The following is a 23,774-nucleotide window of genomic DNA, read 5'->3' as shown; positions in this document are numbered from 1 at the left end:
TTCTTCAGCTAATGTGTAGCTTTTCATCATACACTCACTATTTTGTGTGTTTATACAGTTCAAGCATATACGTTCACATCACGTGAACAGAGCTGATGCCCACACTGGGAATTTTCTTTCCTTTTTTGTGTATAGGATTGTTCCATTTGCTACAAGCTAAATTCTACTGAAGATGACCTATATTTACTGCATTATTATACAGTATCTTCCCTAGCATGTGGCTCTTAGAAGGCTGGGACATTGCATACTATAGGTGGAGGTATGTACAAGTTTATATTATAGGTTTCAGCAGCTTAATTTCAGTGACAGAGGGCAATAGAATAGCAGCCAGGTAAGAGTCCTGTTAAAATCACGTTACTTGAAGGATAAAGAAATAATCCTCCATTTTCTTTCTGTTTCAGGGAGCTAGGGACATGATCCTATTAAGCTACATACAGTTTCTTAATTCACATGAGACTGTAGGTCTTGATACTAAAGACCCTCCCTCTCTGGTGCAGAAAAGTATGTCCAGATGATTTCAACAAGCACAGCAGGGGCTTTGCACATAGTGGGCTCTCCCAACGACCAGCAAGACTATGTGAAAATGGACTTCTGGAGACCATAATGCAACTTTTACACCAGGGGCTGCCCTCCCCACAAAATGCAGTTAAGGCAGGTAAATTCTTAATACCAGTTTTACACAAAGATGAGAGAGGAATTCAGATTTTGTCTTGTTCCAATTCCATATGCTTCTACAAGAGGGTGGGGATCTGGCTAAGCACTTTGATTTTCTGACTGAAAAGCAAACTCCAGTGAACTGCTCCTCCATCTCTTCCTGCCCACAGTTACCTCCACCCTGCTTACAGACAGGAAAAGCTGAGAAACACAAGGCCCTATTTCCATTGCCTTAATGCAATTACTAAGCAGCAGGTTCATGATCCGAGAGGAGCCATCTGCCAGGGAAGAAAGACAGAGGGGAGTGAACAAGGCAGGTACAGAATGAGGCCAGCCAAGACTCCACCAGAAAGTAATGTTTACACTTGAACAGATCTGTGCAGGCAGAGGAAGTGAAATAGAGAAGGCAGAATCCTTTTCTGGCCTGGTCATTAACTAATCTACATCTTGAAATATGACTTTTGCCTGTCTTTGAGAGATGAAGGTGCTGTGTGCCTCTGTGCTGTGTTGCCCACAGCCATCGGAGGGGTCTAGGTCAGAGGCCCTTTTGCAGCACCCTGGAGGGGGGGGAGCCAGGGCATCCCAGCTCTCCCCACCCCAGCTCTGGGCAGCAGCCATAAGGCCAGGCCCTCCCCTTCTGGATGGCAGACCCATAGGTGTTCATTCAAGTGACTGTGTTTATTCAAAGCCCCAGCTGCAATCTGTATTTCTAATGTGGGACAGTAGCATCTTCCACAGCCATTTAAGTCAGGAAATTCTTCTTTTTAAATTTGGGTGGGTTTGAAATGTCACCGCTTATCTGAGGGGACACGAACCACTAGCAGGGCATTCCAATCCTGGGAAGGTATTTACCCCTCCTAGTTAGCAGCTAGGGCTTTGGGGAGCCTGTAGCAATGCCCTGTCTCCAGGCAGCCGAGTTGCTGTGTGGGGCTGCAGGCTGTCTACAGAGCAAGAGTGAACTGGAAATGTTGATTTTTTTGTTGTTGTTTTCTTTCGTTCAATTTGCAATTTCAGCAGCTGCTCCACAGCGCATTCAGATCTCCTTCAGTGCCTTCTGACTGAGCGGCTGCGAGCCCTACCCTGGAACCCAGGACAGGCGACAGCTTTTTTCTTTTAACACCCTTCTCATTTGAGTAAGTTTGAGAGCAGGATGGTCAGACTGATCCAATCTCCTGGCTACTTGGGATGGATCATATTCAGTAAGAGAATTCAGATAGTCCCAGATATCATGAAGCTAGAATGAATGCAAAGAAATGAAACTGCTACACACAGATTTGCCACCAAGCAAACACAGTGACTTAAGAGGAGATTATAAAATGGGAAAGAAGAGAATGTGGAGTGGAAAAAGTACTTCAAACGTTGATCCTGCGGAGAACTTTACACTAATTACTTTTGAGAAATGCTGAGAATGAAAGGCTGCATCAATATGCTAACATTACTCATAGCAAAGTGTGGTTTTAGACTGCCACACCATTCACCTTCTGCCTGATCTCTCTGCATCTTGCAGACATCCAGCAGACAGATTAGAGCAAGGCTAACACGTCTGGGTTTAATGGGACATGCCCTCTTCTGCCCACAGATTTTGTCTGGAAGGAAGGGAGAATCTGAGGACTTTCTTTACCTTTATGTGGGATTTCTGGGAGTCCAATGGCCCAGCTGGAAGTACTATGTGGTAGCAACCCCAGGTTACTCAATGTCCAGAAACCCCAGACATTTCCACAGCATCTGCCCAGATCAGCTGCAGAGAGTCGGCAAGCGAGTCCAACACTTCCTGGAAGTGTCAGAGGGGCTTGTGGTGCATGTTGGAATCAGCTGTGAAGCCAGGGCAGAGTAAATACAACATTTCCCAACGCACTGGATTTGTGGTGCACATGCAGACCATCTGTGCAGTGCACAGACGATCTGGCACCACCTTGTTACATTTTTTCTCGACAATGTCTTTGCCAGGGTTCTGGCAAAGAAGTATAGCAGCTCTGGACTAGAAAAGGAGCCCAAGGAAGAAGATCCGATATGAAACCTGACCGCCATTTCTGCTGTAATTAGGAATAAATTTCTGAACTTGCCTCCTAACAGCTATGATGATAATATACATGGACCCAGAAGTGCTAGGAGATCCAGTCTAGAGATCCCACGCTGTTGGTATGAAGGCTGCAAAAAATATCCTTCTGGGAATTTGTTTGGGAGCAGTAGCGGATGTTCAGATGCTGGGTATGAACAGGAAGAAAAGGTTACTAAGTTTTACTTTCGTTAGAAAGTACAATGCAGCAGAACCTGATTTTTGGTGGACATCAGGGTGAAAAGGAAGATGCAACTAAACCTTTCTAGCCTCTTCCTTGCTTCTGAAATAACTCAAAAAAACTATTTAGAGAGAGAAGAAACTGCAGTACTTTTAATCATCACCAGCAGGTCTTTAACCTCACAGGAAACAGAAAAGGAAGGACAGATCGTAAAATATCCAGACAGACTAAAGGTCATTCTTCTTTCCCTTGGGATGAAACATTGCATCTCGCCTTAAGGACAAATATGCATCTACTATATACATGCTGTCACACAGAACATCCACATCTCTTCACTGTCACTCGATAGTGGCACACCAAGTTTACATTTGAAAATAGAGATAGGCATGGCAGCGGTGAGCGAGCAAGCAAGCAACATGGTAGACAAAGAAAAAACCCAAGACACTTCCCCACAGTGACAGAAGGATTGACCCAAGTCAGACATATTTAGTGGCTGCGTAGTTAAAATTGCGTGCATTATATCAAAAAGTTGTTCTTGTGGAGCCTACATTAGGTGATAGGAATTTGCTCTGATGAAGCAGCCCAGTGCTGTAAGAGCAGAATATGTTTCCTAGAGCTCACCACTCTTCCCTTCACTGATTTTGGGCAGCTCACAAAGCCTGCAGGACACACAACAACAGCACAGAGCTAACCAGGCTCTCTGGGATGGTCACAGGAGGCTGAGGGGCAACCAAACACATGCCACCCCTGCTATACCTTTTCATCAGGGTAAAACACCTTGGCTGAAGGATGGCTGAACACTTTCCTGCCTGAACATTCCCTCATGCACAGACACTTTCTTTGGGTTTCTGCAGTCAGTTGCTTCATTTTCCAGCATTTAGCCTAAGCCCTGCCAGGGGACGCTGGGTGACAGTATAGCTGCAGATCTACCACTGTTGATAATTTGCACATTAAGACGGGACCTTTTTCCTCTTCAAAGCCAACAAGGAGGACCAACAAGGGCTGGGGGCATTCAGTGCCATGTGCTTGTTCCCTCCAAGGGCTCCAGCACAGAAGGGACCACTTCACTGGCCACTTTACACAGGGCTGTTGGAATCTGCTTGCCCTTCCCAGGCCACTGTGTCATTCGGGGAACCATAAGGGCTCCCAATTTTCATAGCTAGGAGCACAGAAGGAGATTTTCATCTCCAGCCCTTTCTGCCTCCAGAAGGAGGGTGGAGATGGGCCTTCCAGCAACACATCACTGCTGCTAATGAGAAGGCAGAGGGGGAGCTGTGAGCAAAAAGGAGGAGACTGAACACATGGATGGTTCTTCCTGCAGCGCTTCAGGACCTGCTGCTTACTCTTATGTGCTGGCAATCTCCTTAAGCAGCAGGAAGAGATATACTCTGTATAGCTTCTCTTAAACGGGACATTATCAACAAAGTTACTCTTTGGCAATAACATTTAAGGGCAAACAATAAGAAATGATGATTTGGAACCATTAAATGATCGAAACAGTCAAGGGTGCTGTGCTCCCTGTTGCAGGGCCAACTTTCACACCCTCCACACCAAGTCCTGTGCAGAGGTGTGAGGGTAAGTGGGCAGAAGCAGGTCACACCACACTAACGCATGGAGAAATGATGAAACTCTGGGTTCCCAAGCCTGCTTAAAAAATGCTTGAAAACCTTAAGCCTTGCCTTAGCTTAACCACCCGACATATCAGCATTTCAAAATATAAATTGCCAGTAATGCCCTTTTCTTTTTCCGAGGCTGGAATCTGCATGGTCTTTGCTGCTGCCACGGACAAAGCGCAAGGACTCACCTGCACGCTCAAAGAGAAGGGAACCACCTAGGAGAGATGCTGACAAAGGCTAACTTGAGCAGCCAAGCAGAGGGACAGATGCCTTGTCAGGCTGTGAATATCCCGATGGAGATGCTGCTCCCTCTGCCAGCGCAGCCCCCACTGTGCAGCTGCAGTCCATTCCACAAAAGGCATCCACCATCAGGGCAGCTGTGTCAGGCAGTTTGGAGACAACTGTTCGGGTGAGCCCTAACATCTGAGGAGAATGGCAAAACCCATCCAACACCTCACTGTCACAGAGAGGAGAGGGCATCTCCCTCCTCCTGTAGCTCCTCTCCTGCAGGGTTTACAGCTTAGGTAGGTTCCTTTCCTACTGGCTGAGGGAGCTGAACCATTCACCGAGGGGTTTCGGGGAGGCAGAGCCTGTGCATGGGCTGGGATGGGAGGAGAGGGCCAGGAGGGGGGACAGAGGCAGAGAGGCTGCCATTCTAGCAGGATTGAGGCGCTGGGGCGGCTCAGCTCATCCTGCCCCGCTGCACCCTCCCTGGGAGCCACAGGTTCAGGTGCTATGGGGACAGTGGTGCCACCAGCAGCCAGTGCCTGTCGCTTTTGAAGGCTGGTGCCATTGTCCCAGCGGAGGCTTTTGCCAAGGACTGGCACCGAAGTTGTTAACTCTCCCTTAGGGGAAAACAAGCTGGGGATTTCACATCTTGAGGAGGCCGGGCTTTCAGCAGCCACACCGCAGAGGGTGGGGGACACAAATCCCTTTAGAGAGAGTCTGAATCGCAGCAGCACTAAACAGCTTGAGCTGCAGAGGGGCTAGAGGAATCTCTCACTGCTCCACACCCTGTAAATCCTTTGCTAATTGCTTTATTGCCGTTATTTGTGAAGATAAAGGAAAACGATTAATTGACTAAGAGAGAAGAGCACACATCTCCCTAGATGGGCTTCATTAATTGATATGGGAGGGAGAAATATCAATTAACAAATTCCTTTGCCTTCCTGATCAGTCTGGAAACAGAGCTGTGGCACTCTTTGGGGGGGATTGTGAATGGTAAAAACCAGCCTGTTTCCCCAGCCAGCTGCAATTCATTCATTCAGCAGTTTGCAGTTTACACCACTTAACCCTGGTGGTGTAAAGGCTGTGCTTTGCAGATATTTTGCAATTCTATGACAACAGGTAGAAACCTAACAATGTCAGTGAGGTGAAGCTTCTGGGCACCAACTCTCTTTAATTTTGATGCTTCACTCTTAGCAGAGAGCTAGTTGATTGTGGCAAGAAAATATAGCTCTAAAAATAATTATTACATGGACACTGGTGTCCCCCTGACATTGTAAGTCAGCACATGATTTTCTGCAATGTATGACAAGGAGCAAAAGCAGCAGAACGGACGATAATACCACATATTGCCTATATTCGTATCATTCCTCTGTCTTCTGGAACCTTTATACAAATTCGGAGCTAGACCCAGACACAGGAATCTACCCAAGATTCCTTTCGTGTGGCATATTAGTTGAAGGAAATGAATGGTCCCGCGGGATAAGGCCTCAGAGGAAAGGAAGTGTTTGATGAATGAGGTTAGAAAGGTCTCGGTGTAGCTGTGTCATGCCTCGGTAAGGGCTTCTCCAGACAAGAATGATAGTGGTTTCCATTGCCTACACAAACAAGGGAGGATATTCAGCATCTGTGTTGCAATGTATAAAAAACAAACAAACAACAACAACCATCAAAAACCCAACACACCCTATTTCTACAGTTTCATCTAAAGCAATTGGAGTAAACCAGATGTAATATATTCAACTGTTTAAGCACTATAAATCATTACTTTGTGTTAAAAACACAGATGAGGGGAGAGTTGTAGTTATCAACTGGGAATTACACAATTTGAATCTGATGTCTTGGGCAGCGATACTTAAGTTTCGCTGTCACTGTCTCCCAGGGACGAAATTAGTGAATAAAGGAGAAAAAGAGAACACAGGCACTGAAACAGAGAGAAAAAACTGCAAAAGAGGGACAGAGCAAGCTAATAAATAAAACAAGAGCCTGAAGGGAAGAGCTGCTTTGTCAGAATATAAATATTTCCTTCCCCTTTTATCTTTAATGTGGTGCGAGGAGCTTATTAAGGGGAAGTGCAGCTCTGTCCCTGGAGTCCATCCACATAACCATGTAGGGAGCTCGGTCCAACACAACCAGCACAGCCACTCACACATCAACTCTTCTCTGCTGGAAACAAATGTAATGTACCAAGTAATAAAAGGGAAAGCGGGAACCCACAGTGGTCATTACAACTCTTATCTTGCTGGCCCTGGTGCTGCCTTACATTAATGGGCGGCAGCGCTGCCAGGGGCCCCGGCCGGGGAACTCTGCTCTCCTCGGGTCTCAGCTGCAGCCCGGGCTGAACAAACCCTGTCCTCCTGGTGCTGCAATGGCTCTTTTGCAGGGGAAACCAATGTGGCAGTTTACAACAAAGCAAAATTTTGGGTTTGGGTGAATAAAAAGAGGGAGTGTGTGAGAGTGTGTGTAAAGAGGGAAACGCTGCCCCGTAAAGACACCATGCTGTGCAGTAAGTGCTGAGGAAGAAGCCCTTCCTTTTAACCATGGCTCGGCACAGCCGTCCCCAGCAGCCAGGCTAGGCGTTGCCTTCCCCCAGTGCCACGCTGAGTCCCGTGCGCAGACAGGACAGTGAAGCGTGAAGCAAAATTTTGAATTAATGGCTCCTCTCTCTTGGAGATCTGGTTTCCAATAATAATAATTTGGTTCCCCTTCCCAGCACTGGCACCAGCACCTCTTTGCCGGCCCTTCAAGATGTTCGACCATATGGCTGCACAAAGCCGCACCATCAGTCAAAGCCTCCAAGTCAGGAAGGGGACAGTTTCAAATTGCTGCCAGCGGATCCTTTCCCACTATTTCCCTTGCCCGAGCTGTCACAGATACAGGTGTCAACCTGGCTCCTTTACTGCCTCGCTCTTTTCATCTACCCTTAAAAAAAAAAAAAAAAGGAAAGAGCAAAAAAGAAGAGCTTTGCATTTCCTCTACTCAGGCCTTAAATTGGAAAAATGAAGGGAATTCATTGTTGGTGCTTACTGATCCCTCCACCCCTACTGTTGCACCACTGTGGCCCTTTGAGCATGACAAAATGAGCTCCCCAGGCTTGATTATGCAAGCCACTAATTCCTCCTCCAGTCAAGGGGGTGCCTGGGCTTGGCGGCTATACAATTTGGGTTTACCCGGCTTCTGGTTTTGCTTCTGTTTATAGAGATAAACACTTGGCATTTTTGCATTAAAAATGGACCTGATTTTTCTTTTAACTGTATGCTCGTCAATAGGAAGAGACTGTCACGCACAGTCTTTTTTCAAGTATTTTTCAGAAAAAAATGTTGGGATGATGTACATCTCGGGTCTTCCCCCATGATGCTTCCACATGAGCTCCTATCTCAATTGTCATTTTTTCATCATGTCTGAAAAAGAGATCACTTCAAATACTACCAGTAAATTGAATTTTCTTGGAAAAGTTTTCAACAAACAATTCTTTTCAAAAGTGATTTTGATAAAAACGTAGTGAAAAAATATGTACCTTCAAATCAATACTTCTAAAGATAGACAAAAGCAATAACAAAGTTGTATACAATACCCATGCCAGTTCTGGGATTTTTTTAGCTGGCCCTGTTAGGAAACAAGCCCTCAAACCCCAGGGAATTCATCTAGCAAAATACCACTTGTACTGGCTCTCAGCTGCCTGGCTTCAGTTGCAGATCGCAAGCAGCTTCCCCTGGGTGGATCAGCGCCTCTGAAGAAGCTCAGAAGCAGCCTGGGTCTCCTCCTCACCCATGGCCCTGGTGGTGGGCACCCAAAATCTGAGAGCATCTTAAAGGGAGAGTCAGTCTCACTTTAAAAAAAAAAAACAACAAACAAAAGACCTAAGCAGCTTTAAGATATGCTTTTGAAGCAAATCTAATTTTTAGATCTTCCATATTATAAGCACAGCTGCCTTATTAATACTTGGAAAACAGAGCCTTTCTCTGGAAAACTGTTGAGCAAATTTGGAAGCTGGTGAGTGGCTATTACTCAGCTGCTCAGGTTGCTTCAGAGAGCCCAAACTCACCATATCTGCATAATATCTAGGGACCAACGCCTATAGACTTTACTCACAAAGAGCTGACCCTTGTGGTCAGGGAGCGCGTTGAGTCACAGACACAGATGAAAATCAGACGGCTGCAGCAGCTCCCAGCCCCTCGCCCTGCCCTGCCGCTCTCCCGCAGGCGGCTGCCCCTCACGCAGGGATCTCTGGGCCAAAAGGAATGTGGCTCGAGGAATCGCCTCGGTTTGCAGCCCAGAGGAGGGAAGTAAACCAGTGACAAATTTGAACTGCTCTAACACAGTGGGTCACCAGTTGCGGCAGTCCTAGAATGGCTTTGAGCCGAGCGCAGATGTCCTTGCCCTCGAGGCAGTGATCCCTGGTGCAGGGCAGGGGGACCAGCTGGGGACAGTCACCACTTCAGCTGTCCCACTTTCCACAGGCCTGCATGAGTCAACACCCTTCTCTACCACAATGAGAATTTGCATGAATAAGATCTCGCTGGGCAGAAAATGCCTTTACTGTTATGTCTGGGAAAGCACCAAGGATCACACTGCACTTAGATAATAATAATGATAATAATAACAACACATTTCAGAGGCCTATTGCCTCTCTAAGCAGGAGCCACTGGCATGATGCTGATTTCACCCAGAGATGGGGCTCTCATTCAAAGTCAGGTAAAACTGATTTAAAGCACCTCGCATATGCCCACAGATCACTGACCTTAACAAAATGCTACCAACGTCCATACACAGTTTCCAGGATGAGCACTCCTCCACCATCGCCAATGCACCATGTGGGGCAGCTTCTAAGATGTTACTGCAGGACTTGTTTGCTTTGCCCAGAAAGTCATTGTTTTAATATTAGATCTTGTTTTCCTACATTATCCCCCACCACCCGCAACAGCCTTTACGAAAATAAACCAGTAGGAGTTTGGCAGACACCAGCATTAACATCTCTACTTCTGCAGTTGCACTTTAATAGCTACCAGCAGCTGGAATTTCAGCTTTCACACCCCAGGCAAAACCCTGCACCTACAGCAGCACGGGGCTGGGAAGCAGGGTCAAACAGAGGAATGCCACCTCTTGCGTTCCCAGCATCACTTCCTACACCACAGGCCTTGCCATGACGCTTGCTCCTCGCCGCTCCGGCGAGACCAGCCCCTGCCCAACTTGCACAACTCCCCTGAGCGCGGTCAGAAACAAGAACTGCAGGGCAGGCACACGCCGCGGCCTTGCCGAGCCCAGCGCATGCCTGCTCGCTCACATCAGAAAGAAAACAGTAACCTGCCAACGTTTATGATTTCCTTCAAAATTGGATTTTTTTTCTAGGAGTAACTTCTGCTCCAGACAAAACCCTCAAACCTGTTCGTAAACAATCTTGAGCAGCACAAGCTTTGAACACTTTAGAGTCCTACAATATTTATGTTTTCAGAGATATTTTGTATCTTTGTAATTTTAAAACACTGTTTCTTTTTAAAATGGCTAGCAGATACTCTATTACATTGTAGTAACAATCCCTGCCTATTGAAAAATGCAGCATAAATATGAGAAAGTTCATAATTAAAAGCACAGCTTCACTGTACACGTGTAGCAGCTGACCAAAATATGGCTTTATGGCTAGCTATGAGGTCAATAAGTTATAATCATTGAAAGAAAATCATCTCACCCCAACAACATGGTTCAACAAAAGCCCCACAGCGAACCGCGTCCAGTTGCAGTTATGTGAGCAAAGCAAATAAGAAATAGAGAGTTAAAATTTGAGCTTGGGTGCTGTACATCTCCCCTTGAGGTGCTGAGAGTTTTCAGTTATCTCTAAACTCAAAGGGATGATCTGTGGGAGCAATGAGAGCAGGACCTGCTATTTTTAGAAGTCAGGAGTGAAACAATCTACCACATCAAGCACATAAGAATTTGGCAGCAAATTAGGATTTGAGAGCTCTAAGTACCTTCCCCAGACTGAGCCTGTGGATTACAAAAGATCGCAACCATATCTTAAGTCACAAACATTTCCTCAGCATTTTAAATCCTTAAAAAAAACCCAGAAAACAAAAACAAAGATTGAGAAAAAATATTAAATACAAATATATACACATTCATAAAAAGAAGCTGAATCTCCATTGTTCTGAGGTCTAGCAAAGAAAAGAAATCGTAACCGTGGTCCAGGCAAATGTAGGGTCTGCAAATGCCATGCGGTATTAGCCTGAATTCAGAGCAGAATTACAGACATTACTTTGAATTTCCCAGCTTTGGTAGGTGCAAAGCAGACATATGATGTTATTTCTTTTTAGCCCGTATGAGAAAAAGTTACATGCAGCGGAAATCTATTTCAGACAGCAGTGTTTCTTTAGCAGAATGGGATTTCTCTGATGCTTTGCTTTGCTCCATATGCTCCTAATTATTGCTCAATTCAAACAGCTATTTCTGCGTTGACTTGCAGGAATCTCAGAAGGCACCTTCTACGTAGGCAAGAAGCATAGCCCATAAATAATTTCAAAAAGTATTAAAGAGGGGAAGCTTCATAGCTTTTCATTCCAATCTGACTATGTGGTATTTAAATAAACCTCTGTGGCTTTCCAGTAACATAGTAGGAACTCCCAGGTGGCAGGGCTGGGGGAAGAGAGGGAGGAGAGCACTAAACATACTAATGAACATGTAATTAAGAAAATGGGCCCTCATTCCCTTCAGAGACTCCATGAGGAGGGAGCTTATTTGAAGTGCTGCTTTTTGGTCCCCTCCCTATACGGAAGTAAATCAGCTTAATATCTCCAGCGCCATTCAGAGTGCCGTTGGTCCCAGCTCCGAGAGAGTCCAGTCAATGCAGGCGGACACTGAGGTAGAAATCATAGTTTAGAAACGACTGGTTAAAAAAGGGTAGAGGACAGTGCGTGATACTGGTCCACAAACCTCACGGCCCCAGTTTCTCAGGAGAGCTGTCTGTAGGCATTGGCGTTAGCCCTCTGCCCCTTTTCCTTAGCAGCATTGCTTCATTGAAATGCACTTTGGGTCACCGCTGCCTGGGGGCTCTCGTGGAAAGGGAAATTCTCCATACAGCAGCATATCCCTTCTCCAGGGCTTGCAGGGATGCAGCAGGCAGTAGCCCCGCACAGCTAACCTTCATATGGCCTCGAAGCGGGGAACCACCTTGGCAAGTGGTCTCCAGGGCATGATTGGGACCAAAGGAAGAAACAATTCTGTTTAAGAGTTTAATTGTGATTGTGGAGGACAAGGGTTAATTTGTGCAAGCCCATGGGGAAGAGGAAAAATAAAAGTAATTAAAATGTTTGTTTCTCTTTCCAATCCAATTTTGGAAGTGGAGTTGGTTAAGGAAATTTCACCCTAAACATAGGATGGTAGCAGTGATTGGTAATTTAAGCATTTATGGGAGGAAGAGAGAGGATTTTGTAAACAGAGGCTTAGGAATTCCTTAGCCTCTTTAGACATCTGGCAAATTCTGTATTGAATAACAGCTCTTCTTCCCTTGTTGTCTAAGCTTTGGAAACAACATATTTCTGGAGGCTGCACTCATCTTTAGTGAGTCTTAATCAAGCAAAGATAAACCATTTGTTTGAACATCAGGCAGTGGCTTCCTGCCAATATAATTGTTAGATGGCAGAACCATGTCCCAAAAGAGATGGCAATAGTCCCATTATTCAAGGCATTTAGAATTAGACTAATTATAGCACTAGCATATGTAATAGCAGGGGCTAAAAAATATAATGGGTCTTTCCCATCTCTTATTTTGGGCTAAATCCGGTTCTTCTTTCTACACAAACAGAGTTTGACTTTGATGAGTATCCTGCTCTGTTTCCATTGAAACAAGTGAAACCTTACCCATTAACTCAAGCAGGACAAGTGCAAGCCCTCAGTTTGTGCATTAAAGAGGATTAAGATACAATCTCAAATAGATGAGTCTATAGAAAGACAAAATTAAAACAAGGTTGGGCATAAATGACACAGGACATAGCACACTGCATTTGACCATTGCATCCTCATGATCAAAGGGTATCAACAGGAGAGTGATCAGAGCAACCAGTAGCTACGTCCACACCAACCCCGGTGCTGGAAGCAAAACATAATTCAGTGTTCACAAATATTGTGGCACCATCTGCAACAAGATGTGAAATTTATGCACAAACTTGAGAAACTTGGCTGTTTTTCATTAAATTGTTACATACCTCAGTCAGCCTTTTTTTGCTAGAGCTGCATGCAGAAATGCGCTCGGATAAGAGATTGAAATCATCTTAATGGCAGCTACACAAATGGGATAGCCATATAGAAATGACTGGCTGAAGGAAGGAAAAGTAGTTTTCTCTAGCTTTTCCGCAGACAGCTGGGCTTCGTAATTGCAGAGTTCCTTCAGGAAGGACCGAGAGATCAGGTGTTAGCACTTGTCTTTGGCCTCAGAAATTGAAGAGGGAATTTACAGAAGGGGGAATCACACAGAAGAAACAAAATCACTGGGTTTTGGAAGAAAAGGGATGTCTGCAGAGTCCAGACGAGGTCAAGGATCCATGGTGTGAAAGAGAGGTCTGGTGGTTTATAGTTCTGGGAAGGGGAGCTTGAACCACAAAAAGACACTAGCCAAATTCCTGAAAAACATTCCATGGTGGTGAGAACAAGCAGAGAAGTGTATATTTATTTTTGTTTGGATCTGTAATACTTTTAGTATTATAAAGTAAGGATTAACTCTGCTAGAGACCTTTGCAGATCTGTGAGTCATTTTCACAGGCACTGGGAGAAGCTCAGGATAAGCTGGAGCACCCATGAAGCTGGGACTCCTGCAGCATCTGAGAGAAGGTGGCCAGCCCAGGGAGCCTGGGGCAGCTCCATCCCAAGCGGTTCTGCTTGCGGTGCTGCCTAGGCTGACATGTCACATATCCCAATGTATATGGAATCGGCCAAAATCAGCTACAGCAGTCTGGGAAGCGTCCAATCACCGTGCCAGGACAGAAGCACCTTTTAAGATTTAGAGGACCAGAAAGTAAGTTTGTATGTGCCTGTTCTACATCCAGGTTCTCAGAGCAGGATCTTCCCCACGGATAGAAAGAGGACAGCAGACACAAATGTCATCTTTTCCCACTGTCTCTGGAAGCTTCCCTTCTTCATACTGCAGTATTACTGCACCCAGACAGAATGATGACAGGACCTGGCTGATAATACTGCTGCCAGCAGTGTTGTGTTTGTTAAAAAAACACCTAGCTAAGAAAGTGAAATAGGGAGGGATTGGTTGCATTTTATACCAAAGGGCCTCTGCAACCCTAAAACTGTAAGAAAGCAGATTAAATTCACTTTAAAGAAACAGGAGAATTCAAAGTGTCATGCAAGGGTTAAAATGTAACTGATGTCCTCACTGAACTGCTGAGTGGGGATGAGCAGATCAACTTCAGGTTTTGTTTTCTTATTCATGGATCAGGGAGATGAAAGCAATCGTCAGCCTGATAGGCCATCTTTGTGAACGTTTTCTAATGTTTTCTCCAATTTGATCGTAAATGTGGAAGGCAGTGGAGCTTCCCTGTATCCTTTGGGATACTACTTCATAAGCTAATAATTATCTTACAAATCCATGATGCAACCAGCTTTTACCTCTCTCACTGTGGGAAACCACATCCCCTCCAGCAGTATCCCCTTCCTTTTGTCACCTGTGCCCTCCCCATACGCTCTTTTCAATCAGTTTCTTATGTCTTCAATCTAATTTCAAATTAAGGCTCCATGGTGGGGGGCAGGGGCTTGCCTTCCCCACTCCCTGCCTGTGAAATACCAGGCTTTCCCACCTCATTATAGAAAGACTAGACTTTGGTGAGCTCAGGCAACATGCAATTTAGAGTAATCTATCAGACTGATAGAAATGCAAGCAGATATAATAATGTGAACTTATTTTATTTCTAATTATGCAAATCATTATGCAAAATAGGCAAATGCATCATTTCCCCCCAGGCTCCTGGCATTCCCCCACTAACCTTTAGGGAGTGCAAATTTTGATGTTCTTAGCTCAATAGCCTGCCTGATCATGTAAGGTTATATGTAAGTATGCTTCAAAATGTTGAGGTTAAAAGTGTCATGGAAGTTATTTACTAAATGTAACTGGGACAATTACGTCTCACAATTCAGGCGGCTGCATCGCGGGCATTGGCAGTGCTGGTGAGCAGGACAGCCAGTGAGGCCCAGCAAGTTTCTGCGAGCGGGTGGAAGGAGAAGGGGGAAGCGATGGTCTTTGTTCTTCTGAGGGCAACAAGGACTGGAAGCCTTGCAACAGGTAATCTGAAAATGTTTACCCTCAGGCACCCAAAATACGTGGTGGGGTGGGGAGGGGGTGTTTTGTTTTGATTTCCCTCCCCTCATGGGAAGAGTTCTCTATCAGATGGGATAGGAAACAAGGAAAATTATATTGGCACCTTTTAAGGAGGCTTTAAAACAGCAGGAAAAGACACCACGTAGGGATGCCGTTCCTCACACTGACTTAGTTTGGAAGTTGAACTGGTTTTATTTTTAAACGTGTAAAAAGACAGATAACTCTTTGCTCCTAACAATTCATCCCTACGCATGGTAGTCTAGTGAGACAGCTCCAGAGTTGGTACCAATACCTGAGATTGTAAATTTTTTCTGGTATCTTGGATTTGTTAGGACTTTGCTTGTGAAGGTTTATTGCTGACAGACCATGCAGCATACTCAGAACACTAGCCATTAAGAGATTTTTGGAGGAAACCTTTTGAACTGCTTTGTGGTTGCAATAGACAATTTCTCAGATGCTGCAAAGTCTTGCACAGCACATTTGTTCTGGGTGGCTGATAATCTGGCTAATGGTGGCTGCCTGTGCTTACGTGCTGATGAGAATCCCTCCTGTTGTGAGGAAATTTAAGTAATTTTGCAGGCTAACACTTGTGAATTTAGATTGAGGCAAAAACAGGAGATGAGCATAAGTTTGCTGCCTTTTGAAACGTGGCTGATACTACTTACAGAGGTTCTGGATGCTTTGGGGTAACCTGAGTTCCAGAATTCTGGATTTTGCTGTTGCTTTTCTTTTTCTTTTCTCCCCACCCCCCCCACCCCCCCCCCGCCAATTGTCCCCTGAAAGCTGTCAGGATGTCCTAGACTGACTTAGCAGCCCAGGATTTTCTTAGGCCACAATCTGCCAATTTGAGACTGACATTGCCTCTCTCAGAGATTGTGTCCTACCTCCCAGTGGGTCTAAACAGGAAAAAAAACCCTGGAATTTGGTAACACGCCCAAGAGACTTTCTCCCTTCATCTTAGTAAATCCTGTTGCACATTCCTGCCATCTGGGATGGCCTAGCAGCATCATTCCATGTGATAAGTTTACTCTCTTCTTATCTCCCTAAGAAATAATCTAGGATACAGCTTTCCTTCCTTCTTCCTTTCTGCCTACTCTTCAACTCCTTTTTTTTCTTTTGCTTCACACTGATTCTACATTATGTTCAACGTAAGTGTAATGGAGTCACACAGCTTTTATAGCACGTACCAGAGTTCCCAGACATCTTTTCATTCGTACCATGGTTCGGAGGAATGACTCTAACAAATGGGACCAGCAGAAAACAGGGGGAACCACTGATGCCATCTGCCCTGCCTTGTAAATAAATATCCAGTTAGAGTCTTGCCTCTTGATTTGACATTCCTTACTCTGAATAGTTTCTGTCACTGTCTCCCTATTGCTGAAAGATAGCTTCTTGCAATACCATTTTACTAGCTCTGAACTTGTCTCTTGACGTACAGAAATCAGAATGAGCGATGCATGGGGCAGAAAGTTTGCAGTTGCTTTACTTTCTCTGCATTGTCATTGCCTGCCAGTGAAACATCTCCTTTCATCCAATGTTTTTCATAGTGAATATCACAAAATGCTTTGCAGATGAAGTCAGTCATATAAGCCAAAGCAAAAAATAGAGGCTTTAAGGTGATTATTACAGATAAGTGACTCAACGGCTCATGGAGAAAGATGGGAAGGGAAAAAAAAAGAAACAACTGGAAAGAATAATCTTTTTGAAGGTTACTAACAGCCAAAGAACAAACAATAGAGTAGACAAGTTCATGTAAGTTTGTACCATGGGAGTTATTTAGGTGAAGAGTATCAAAAAACCTGCTTAGTCACTAGGTGTAGAAAAGTAAGGAGTTCAGATTACAAGCCTTAACAAACTGAAAAACTGAAGTTCCTCTAAGGCACTCTCAAACAGCTATAACTGAGAATGAAGAAAAGACTTATTTCTTTTCCAGAAGCAACTGTTGCAGCCATGAGCAGCTAGTCCTGCCTGTACATATTTTGGAAAGCACAGTATTATTTTTAAAAACACGTCCACTTTTAGAGCAGTAAATTTATTTTAGTAAGTCTGTTTATAACTGTCAACTTCTCTTAACAAATGTAACAAAAGCTGCAGCTCCATGGTCTTACTGGCGTGAGGACACATTGTTCACGAGCAAGAGAGGATATGGGAAACATTTGTCCAACAATTGCTGTTGGAGTTCCCTGAGCCAAACCCCGCTCTCTTGAACTGCCCTGGAGGACGGTACAGATTGGTGTATTTGCTTAGTCGCTAATAGGAGCACAATACTGACTAAAGGAGTAAAAGCAAGAATTTGAATAGTACAGTTCAGGGGACCTCTGTCCTCAAAGGGAGAGATGGGGTGGGTTGAATACTACTTGGCCCTAGCCTGTCTTTGACCACAGGCTCTCTTAGGCCAGTGTGAAGGAAAAGCAGGCCCTGTTGCAGGGCTTTTGTTGAGCACACCCTTTCTGTGCTGCCGAGGACAAGCTCTGCCTGCATGTTCCAGAGGCTGGATGGTTCCAGCAACCCATGTTTCGGTGGTGCACATCAAAACACAGCTATGCTGCAAAACCCACACTTCTGTCCTTAGCAAATGTGTGTTGGTCTAGTTCTAGATCTGCTCAGCATTGCCTGGTAGGCCGGTAACAGCCCTGTCCTGACCCATGCCATTTTCTCTCTTGCAGGCAGGCTGGGCGCTTCCACAGAGGAGCTGCAGCTTGTTTACAGCCTTTTCGAGTCTCTTAAGGGGTTGCAGCAGTGCAGTTGGGGGATTTTAAATTTCTCCTCTTTGCTTAGGTAACACTGGACGTTTCAAAAAAAGCTGCCTTCCCCCAGCTAAAGCTTAGATCTGCATGAATAAAGCGTTTATTCTGCCAGCAAAAAGCAACGGTCATGCTGCGATAACAAATCAAACCCCCCACGCTGGGTGAGCGATGGCGCACAGACACGAACATCCCGACAACGCAATCAGCTCATTCTGCAAATGCACCCGGGCGCTGCCTTTTTTTTTTTTTTTTTTTTTTTTTTTTTACTTCTTTTTTTAATAACTCCGGGCACAGGCAGCTGTTTGCATTTTCAAAGCCTGCTCAGAAAGCAGCCAGTTAATTTTAGTTTGCTCGGGCCACCCTGAGCGAGCTGGCTGGGCCCCCCCGTCCCTTCCCGGCTCTGCCCTGCAGCGCGGGGGAGGGTGGGGGGGCCCCGGGGCGGCTCCTCCCGCCCCCTCCCGGCCGCCCCCGCCCCGGCCCCGGCCCCGGCCCGCCCCGGCGGGGATGGGAAAAAGTTGTTCGCAACTTTTTTTTTTTCCCCCGGCGCGGGCTCCTCCCCCCCTTCCCCTCCCCCCGCGCCCGCCCCGCCCCCTGCGCGGCGATTGGCGGGCGCGCGTCGCGAGGCCCCGCCCCCGGCGCGGTTTGTGAATGGGGCCGGCGGCGGGGGCGGGGCCCCGCGGCGCGCCCGCGCGTATATGTGTCTTTTTTTGTGCCGGCGCGGCCGCGGGCCGGCAGCCGTGGTGCGGGCGGTGGCGGCGGGGCCGCGGGCGGAGCGGAGCGAGGCGCACGGCTGCCCCGGACGCACAGCCCGCAGCGGCGCCCGTCGGGAGCTGAGCCCAGCCGAGCCGCGGGGAGGATCGCGCAGTAATTGGATTTTAAAAGTTATTTAAGCCCCGGAGTAAAATACACGGCTCAGCCGGGCGCGGTAATAATCCGTTTAGCCGTAACCTAAATCCCCGGCGCCGGGGCCGCGCAGACGGGCGGGGAGCAGTGCCTCCGCCGCGCCGCCGCCGCGGGACCCTGCGCGGAGCTGGCCAGAGCCGTCGCCGGGCTTTTCGCGCGTCTCCTGCCTCGCCGCCGCCGCCGCCGCGTTCTCCGGCGGGAGCGGCTCCGGAAACTTTCGCCGGGAGAAGCGCCGCCGCCGCCGCGCTGCGAGCGCCCACCCGCCGGAGCCGACGAAGAAAGTGGCGGAGGTCCGGCGCGGAGCCGCGCTCCTCCCGCCGCCGCAGAGCCGCCGCCGCGCCCCTGCCCCGCGGAAGGGGCCCTGCCGCCGCCCTCCGGGCGCTGATGCCCCTGGGGTGCCGCGCCGCCCGGCTGTGAAGGACTCCCCGCGGCTCCCCGGGACCCCGGCCGCCCCGGCGATGCGGGCCGGAGGAGGAGGAGGCGGCGGCGCGGCCGCCGGCGGCTGCCCCTTGCTGGGCCTGGCCGCGCTGCTGGCCGCCCTGCTGGGGACCCCCGCGGGCGCGGCGGCGCAGCAGTACCACGGCGAGAAGGGCATCTCCGTGCCGGACCACGGCTTCTGCCAGCCCATCTCCATCCCGCTCTGCACGGATATCGCCTACAACCAGACCATCCTGCCCAACCTGCTGGGCCACACCAACCAGGAGGACGCGGGGCTGGAGGTGCACCAGTTCTACCCGCTGGTCAAGGTGCAGTGCTCGGCCGAGCTCAAGTTCTTCCTCTGCTCCATGTACGCGCCGGTGTGCACCGTGCTGGAGCAGGCCATCCCACCCTGCCGCTCCCTCTGCGAGCGGGCCCGCCAGGGCTGCGAGGCCCTCATGAACAAGTTCGGCTTCCAGTGGCCGGAGCGGCTCCGCTGCGAGAACTTCCCCGTCCACGGCGCAGGCGAGATCTGCGTGGGGCAGAACACGTCGGATGCCCCGCCAGGGCCTGGTGGTGCGGCGGGCCGGGGGGCCACTGCTCACCCCACGGCTGGCTACCTCCCCGACTTCCTCACCCCGCCGCAGCCCCCTTCCGGCTTCTCCTTCTCCTGCCCCCGGCAGCTCAAAGTGCCCCCTTACTTGGGCTACCGGTTCCTGGGGGAACGGGACTGTGGGGCCCCCTGCGAGCCAGCCCGGCCAAACGGGCTCATGTACTTCAAGGAGGCGGAGGTGCGATTTGCCCGGCTGTGGGTGGGCGTGTGGTCTGTGCTCTGCTGCGCCTCCACCCTCTTCACCGTGCTCACCTACCTGGTGGACATGCGCCGTTTCAGCTACCCAGAGCGGCCCATCATCTTCCTCTCGGGCTGCTACTTCATGGTGGCAGTGGCCTACGCGGCAGGTTTCTTGCTGGAGGAGCGGGTGGTGTGTCTGGAGCGCTTCTCTGAGGACGGCTACCGCACTGTGGCCCAAGGCACCAAGAAAGAAGGCTGCACCATTCTCTTCATGATCCTCTACTTCTTTGGCATGGCCAGCTCCATCTGGTGGGTCATCCTGTCCCTCACCTGGTTCCTGGCTGCTGGCATGAAGTGGGGCCACGAGGCCATCGAGGCCAACTCCCAGTATTTCCACCTGGCTGCCTGGGCTGTGCCCGCTGTCAAAACCATCACCATCTTGGCCATGGGGCAGGTGGATGGGGACGTACTCAGTGGGGTGTGTTACGTAGGTATCTACAGCGTGGACTCGCTGCGGGGCTTTGTGCTGGCACCGTTGTTTGTGTACCTCTTCATTGGCACTTCCTTCTTGCTTGCTGGCTTCGTGTCCTTGTTTCGCATCCGCACCATCATGAAGCATGATGGCACCAAGACGGAGAAACTGGAGAAGCTGATGGTGCGCATCGGTGTCTTCAGTGTCCTCTACACAGTGCCTGCCACCATTGTCCTGGCATGTTACTTCTATGAGCAGGCCTTCCGTGGCACCTGGGAGAAGACGTGGCTCCTCCAGACCTGCAAAACCTATGCCGTGCCCTGTCCCAGCCACTTTGCCCCTATGAGCCCGGACTTCACGGTCTTCATGATCAAGTACCTCATGACCATGATTGTTGGGATCACAACTGGCTTCTGGATCTGGTCTGGCAAAACCCTTCAGTCCTGGCGACGCTTCTACCACAGACTCAGCACCGGCAGCAAAGGCGAGACAGCAGTATGAGACCCCCCTGCCCCTTCTGGCACACACACACGCACGCACGCATAGGAGAGGGATACACAGCAGAAGAGGAAGGCAATGGCTCCCTGAAGTGGGAGGAAGGGAGGCTTTTTCTAAACTTCTTCTCCTCCCAGAAAGTTTGGGAAAAAAAAAATCTTTGCATAAAGGATCAGACGGACTGTGTCCAGTGGTGCTTATGCCCAGCTAAGTAGAAGAGCACAGAAAAAGAAGCCACTGGTGGGATGGGAGAGTCCTTCCCCCGCAGGAAGTCCCCTTACCTCTCTCTCCTACCACCCCTCTGCAGGGAAAAAAACCCAACCCGACTAAAAACATCCTGTCTTGCTGTGGATGAGAGAAAGGGGAAGCCAGATCTGTTGAGCTGCTCCCGCTGAGAAGTAGTCAAACCCTCTCTGAACTGCTGGGGTCAAACTGCAGCGCAGGCAGGGTAGCTCCCCAGCCTGGGCTCACCGCCTGCTCCCTCCAGCTCGGCGGAGCCATCACGTGAGTACTGCGCAACCAGCTACAGCCCAGACCGTGTGCTGGTGAGATGCCTCTGTTCTGTCAACTCACAAGTTCCTTTTTACCTCAGTGATACCTGTCTTAATTGTTTTAGAGTGAAAATTCGGCCCTCAGTCTGTTGTTCTTGCTGCTGTGGGGAAGGAGGGGGTTGCTGTTCCAGACCCTGAAAAGAAATGACTTGTTGCTTTTCAGCAGAAGGCTTTTCCCCCTTGCCTTTGTTCTAGGAGACAAAGGGGGAAACAAAAGTGTTTTCTATGTAGAAAGGCATAAGCATGGGATCGGTTTTTATGGGCAAACTAACAAAAAGAAGTCGTTGAGGTTCACCCTTGGATGTGAGGAGCTCGCAGGAATAAACATTCCTTTTATGAAAAGAGGAGAAGGCAGGATGTTTTCCTACCGTTCGATATGGGTCGCTTTTCTAAGCTGAAGGAAACGCAAGACTTACAGGGCAAGAAGAGAGTAACCGAGAGCACCTGCCAAAACAAGAGCCATTAAAATATGTAACGTAAAGATACGATATTTTTCTTTGCTTCCCGTAAACCTGCTTTCTCTCCTGCTTTGCAGTGAGCTCGTTGCAGGTAAAGTCAATACACAGCCGGTTTCTGGGGACAGGAGGGATCCTTTTGGCTCACGATGGACCCTTTGCCTGCTCCTCAGGTTCCCCGGACTGCATGGCAATGACTCGTGGTGCAGGAGGGGGTTGGGGTTTAAAAGCAAGCAGGTACCGCAAGTGAGGAGCCTTCTCATTTCAGCTAAAATATAGCTGGTTAAGTTTCCCGTGATCATGTCTTGGAAGGAAAGACATTCAAAAACTAATCACCAAATGCATCGTTTTTCTTTTTGAAATGTGATAGATTTTTCTATTCTGAAATTTTCATGTTGACTTGTTCATATTTTATTTTTTGCATACTACTTTACCTTTATATTCACTGAAGGGTTGTTTTTATAAGTATATGTGTGTGTGTATATTCTTGCCTAAGGACAAAATAGGAAATTCTGGATTTTTAGCAAGTCTCCACCCTATAGCTGCTCTTCATTTTTTGGGGGGAAAAGTGTCTGGAATTAAACTTAAAAAGAAAAAACCTGTTCAGGGTGAGGGGGCAGACTGCTGCTGTCTGAGGGCGTACCAGTAGTCTGGGCATGAGGAATGGGCCCATCAGCCAAATCCTTCAGTAGATCTGATCTCAGACTTGCTGGGCTTGGGTTTTTGTCTTTTATAATGTGCACGTGGAAGAAAAATAAAAAAAACCAAACGTGTAAGACAAGTGCAGTATGTATATTTTGTAAATCTCATTTTTGTAAGAAAATATGTATTTATGTTTTTACTTGATTTTTTTGAAGGTCTGTATGAGGCCCTGCTTCACTCCATGTACAGATCACTAAATAAATAATTTTTAATACAAGGGCTGCAATGAAGTTCTTTCAGTCTGGACACTCGGCAGGTCATAGAAGGGGGGACAGCTCTGTGAGTGGCATCTTCCCCCCTACTTTGTGGTGGGAGATGCGAGACTTCTGGGTGACTACACTATGAATATACTGACCAGAAACTCAGCTGTGACTTGAAACTGGCCTTTCTGAGTACCATCCCCTCACAATAGAAGATGACATTTTGAGACTGTTTCAAATGTTTGCCCTCACTTGAGGTACTTGCATCCTAGCCAAGTTTTCTTCCAGGCTCTGCCTCTTGCTGAGGGCAAGCTGATAAACCAGTTTCCTTATCTAGAAAATAAGGATAATGCTCTTCCCATTTTGAAAGGACTTTGAGATTGAGAACTGGAGGGTGCTACAAGTGCTGTAAATTAAATCCTTGCTTTGACGGGTGGAGTGTTTTAGGGAAACACTAAGGACTAGGTGCTTTTCAATAGCTTTCAAAGGCCAGTGTTTTGAACTGGCTTTTTTCTCCCCCAGCACCTTTGCTACCTCCAGTTTTGTTCAGGTGAATTTTACTTTAATCTTAATAGCTAGCCTGAAGCCTACATTCTTTCTTATCACAGTCATCTGAAAGCTGATAGCTTCAATGGAATGGTCTATTTTATTTCATTTTTTAAACTGAAATGAATGTTTAGATCTCAAGCTGTGTTGCTACAGTCATGGAAAGGGCCCCAGCAAACAGAATTTTACACCTGTGAAATGATGATAGTTTCCAGGTTTTCTCTCACAATGATTTAAGCCTATTTATTGGGTTCATCACCCTTCCTTTGCCTTAAACTATGGCTATACTAAAATTTAAGTTACAGAACAGAGATCTAAGATGCCTTAGCTGGATGCCATTACGGTAGCTGTGGTTGCACTGCAATATTGTTTCATTTACTGAGCGCAGTGTGCGACAGTTGCACTTTCTCTCAGGGCACTATTTTATTCGGACACCATGCTCTCAAACATAA

General features: G+C 47.6%; 1 protein-coding gene across 1 annotated transcript; it reads left to right on the top strand.

Moving 5' to 3' along the window:
• The first annotated feature begins 19,139 nt into the window (after positions 1-19,139).
• FZD7 (frizzled class receptor 7) lies at positions 19,140-22,797 on the top strand. Its single transcript, XM_075153470.1, has one exon. It carries the CDS (start codon positions 19,150-19,152, stop codon positions 20,872-20,874), a length of 1,725 nt encoding a protein of 574 aa, XP_075009571.1. The 5' UTR covers positions 19,140-19,149; the 3' UTR covers positions 20,875-22,797.
• Positions 22,798-23,774: the final 977 nt, after the last annotated feature.

This window comes from Calonectris borealis, chromosome 6, assembly GCF_964195595.1.
Source record: "Calonectris borealis chromosome 6, bCalBor7.hap1.2, whole genome shotgun sequence".
Classification (NCBI taxonomy): domain Eukaryota; kingdom Metazoa; phylum Chordata; class Aves; order Procellariiformes; family Procellariidae; genus Calonectris; species Calonectris borealis.
Note: the sequence above shows the minus strand (reverse complement) of the source record. Positions and strands in the feature narration are given on the sequence as shown.

Coding starts and splice junctions, on each gene's coding strand:
- FZD7 (XM_075153470.1), top strand. CDS start 19,150: ATGCGGGCCGGAGGAGGAGGAGGCGGCGGCGCGGCCGCCGGCGGCTGC.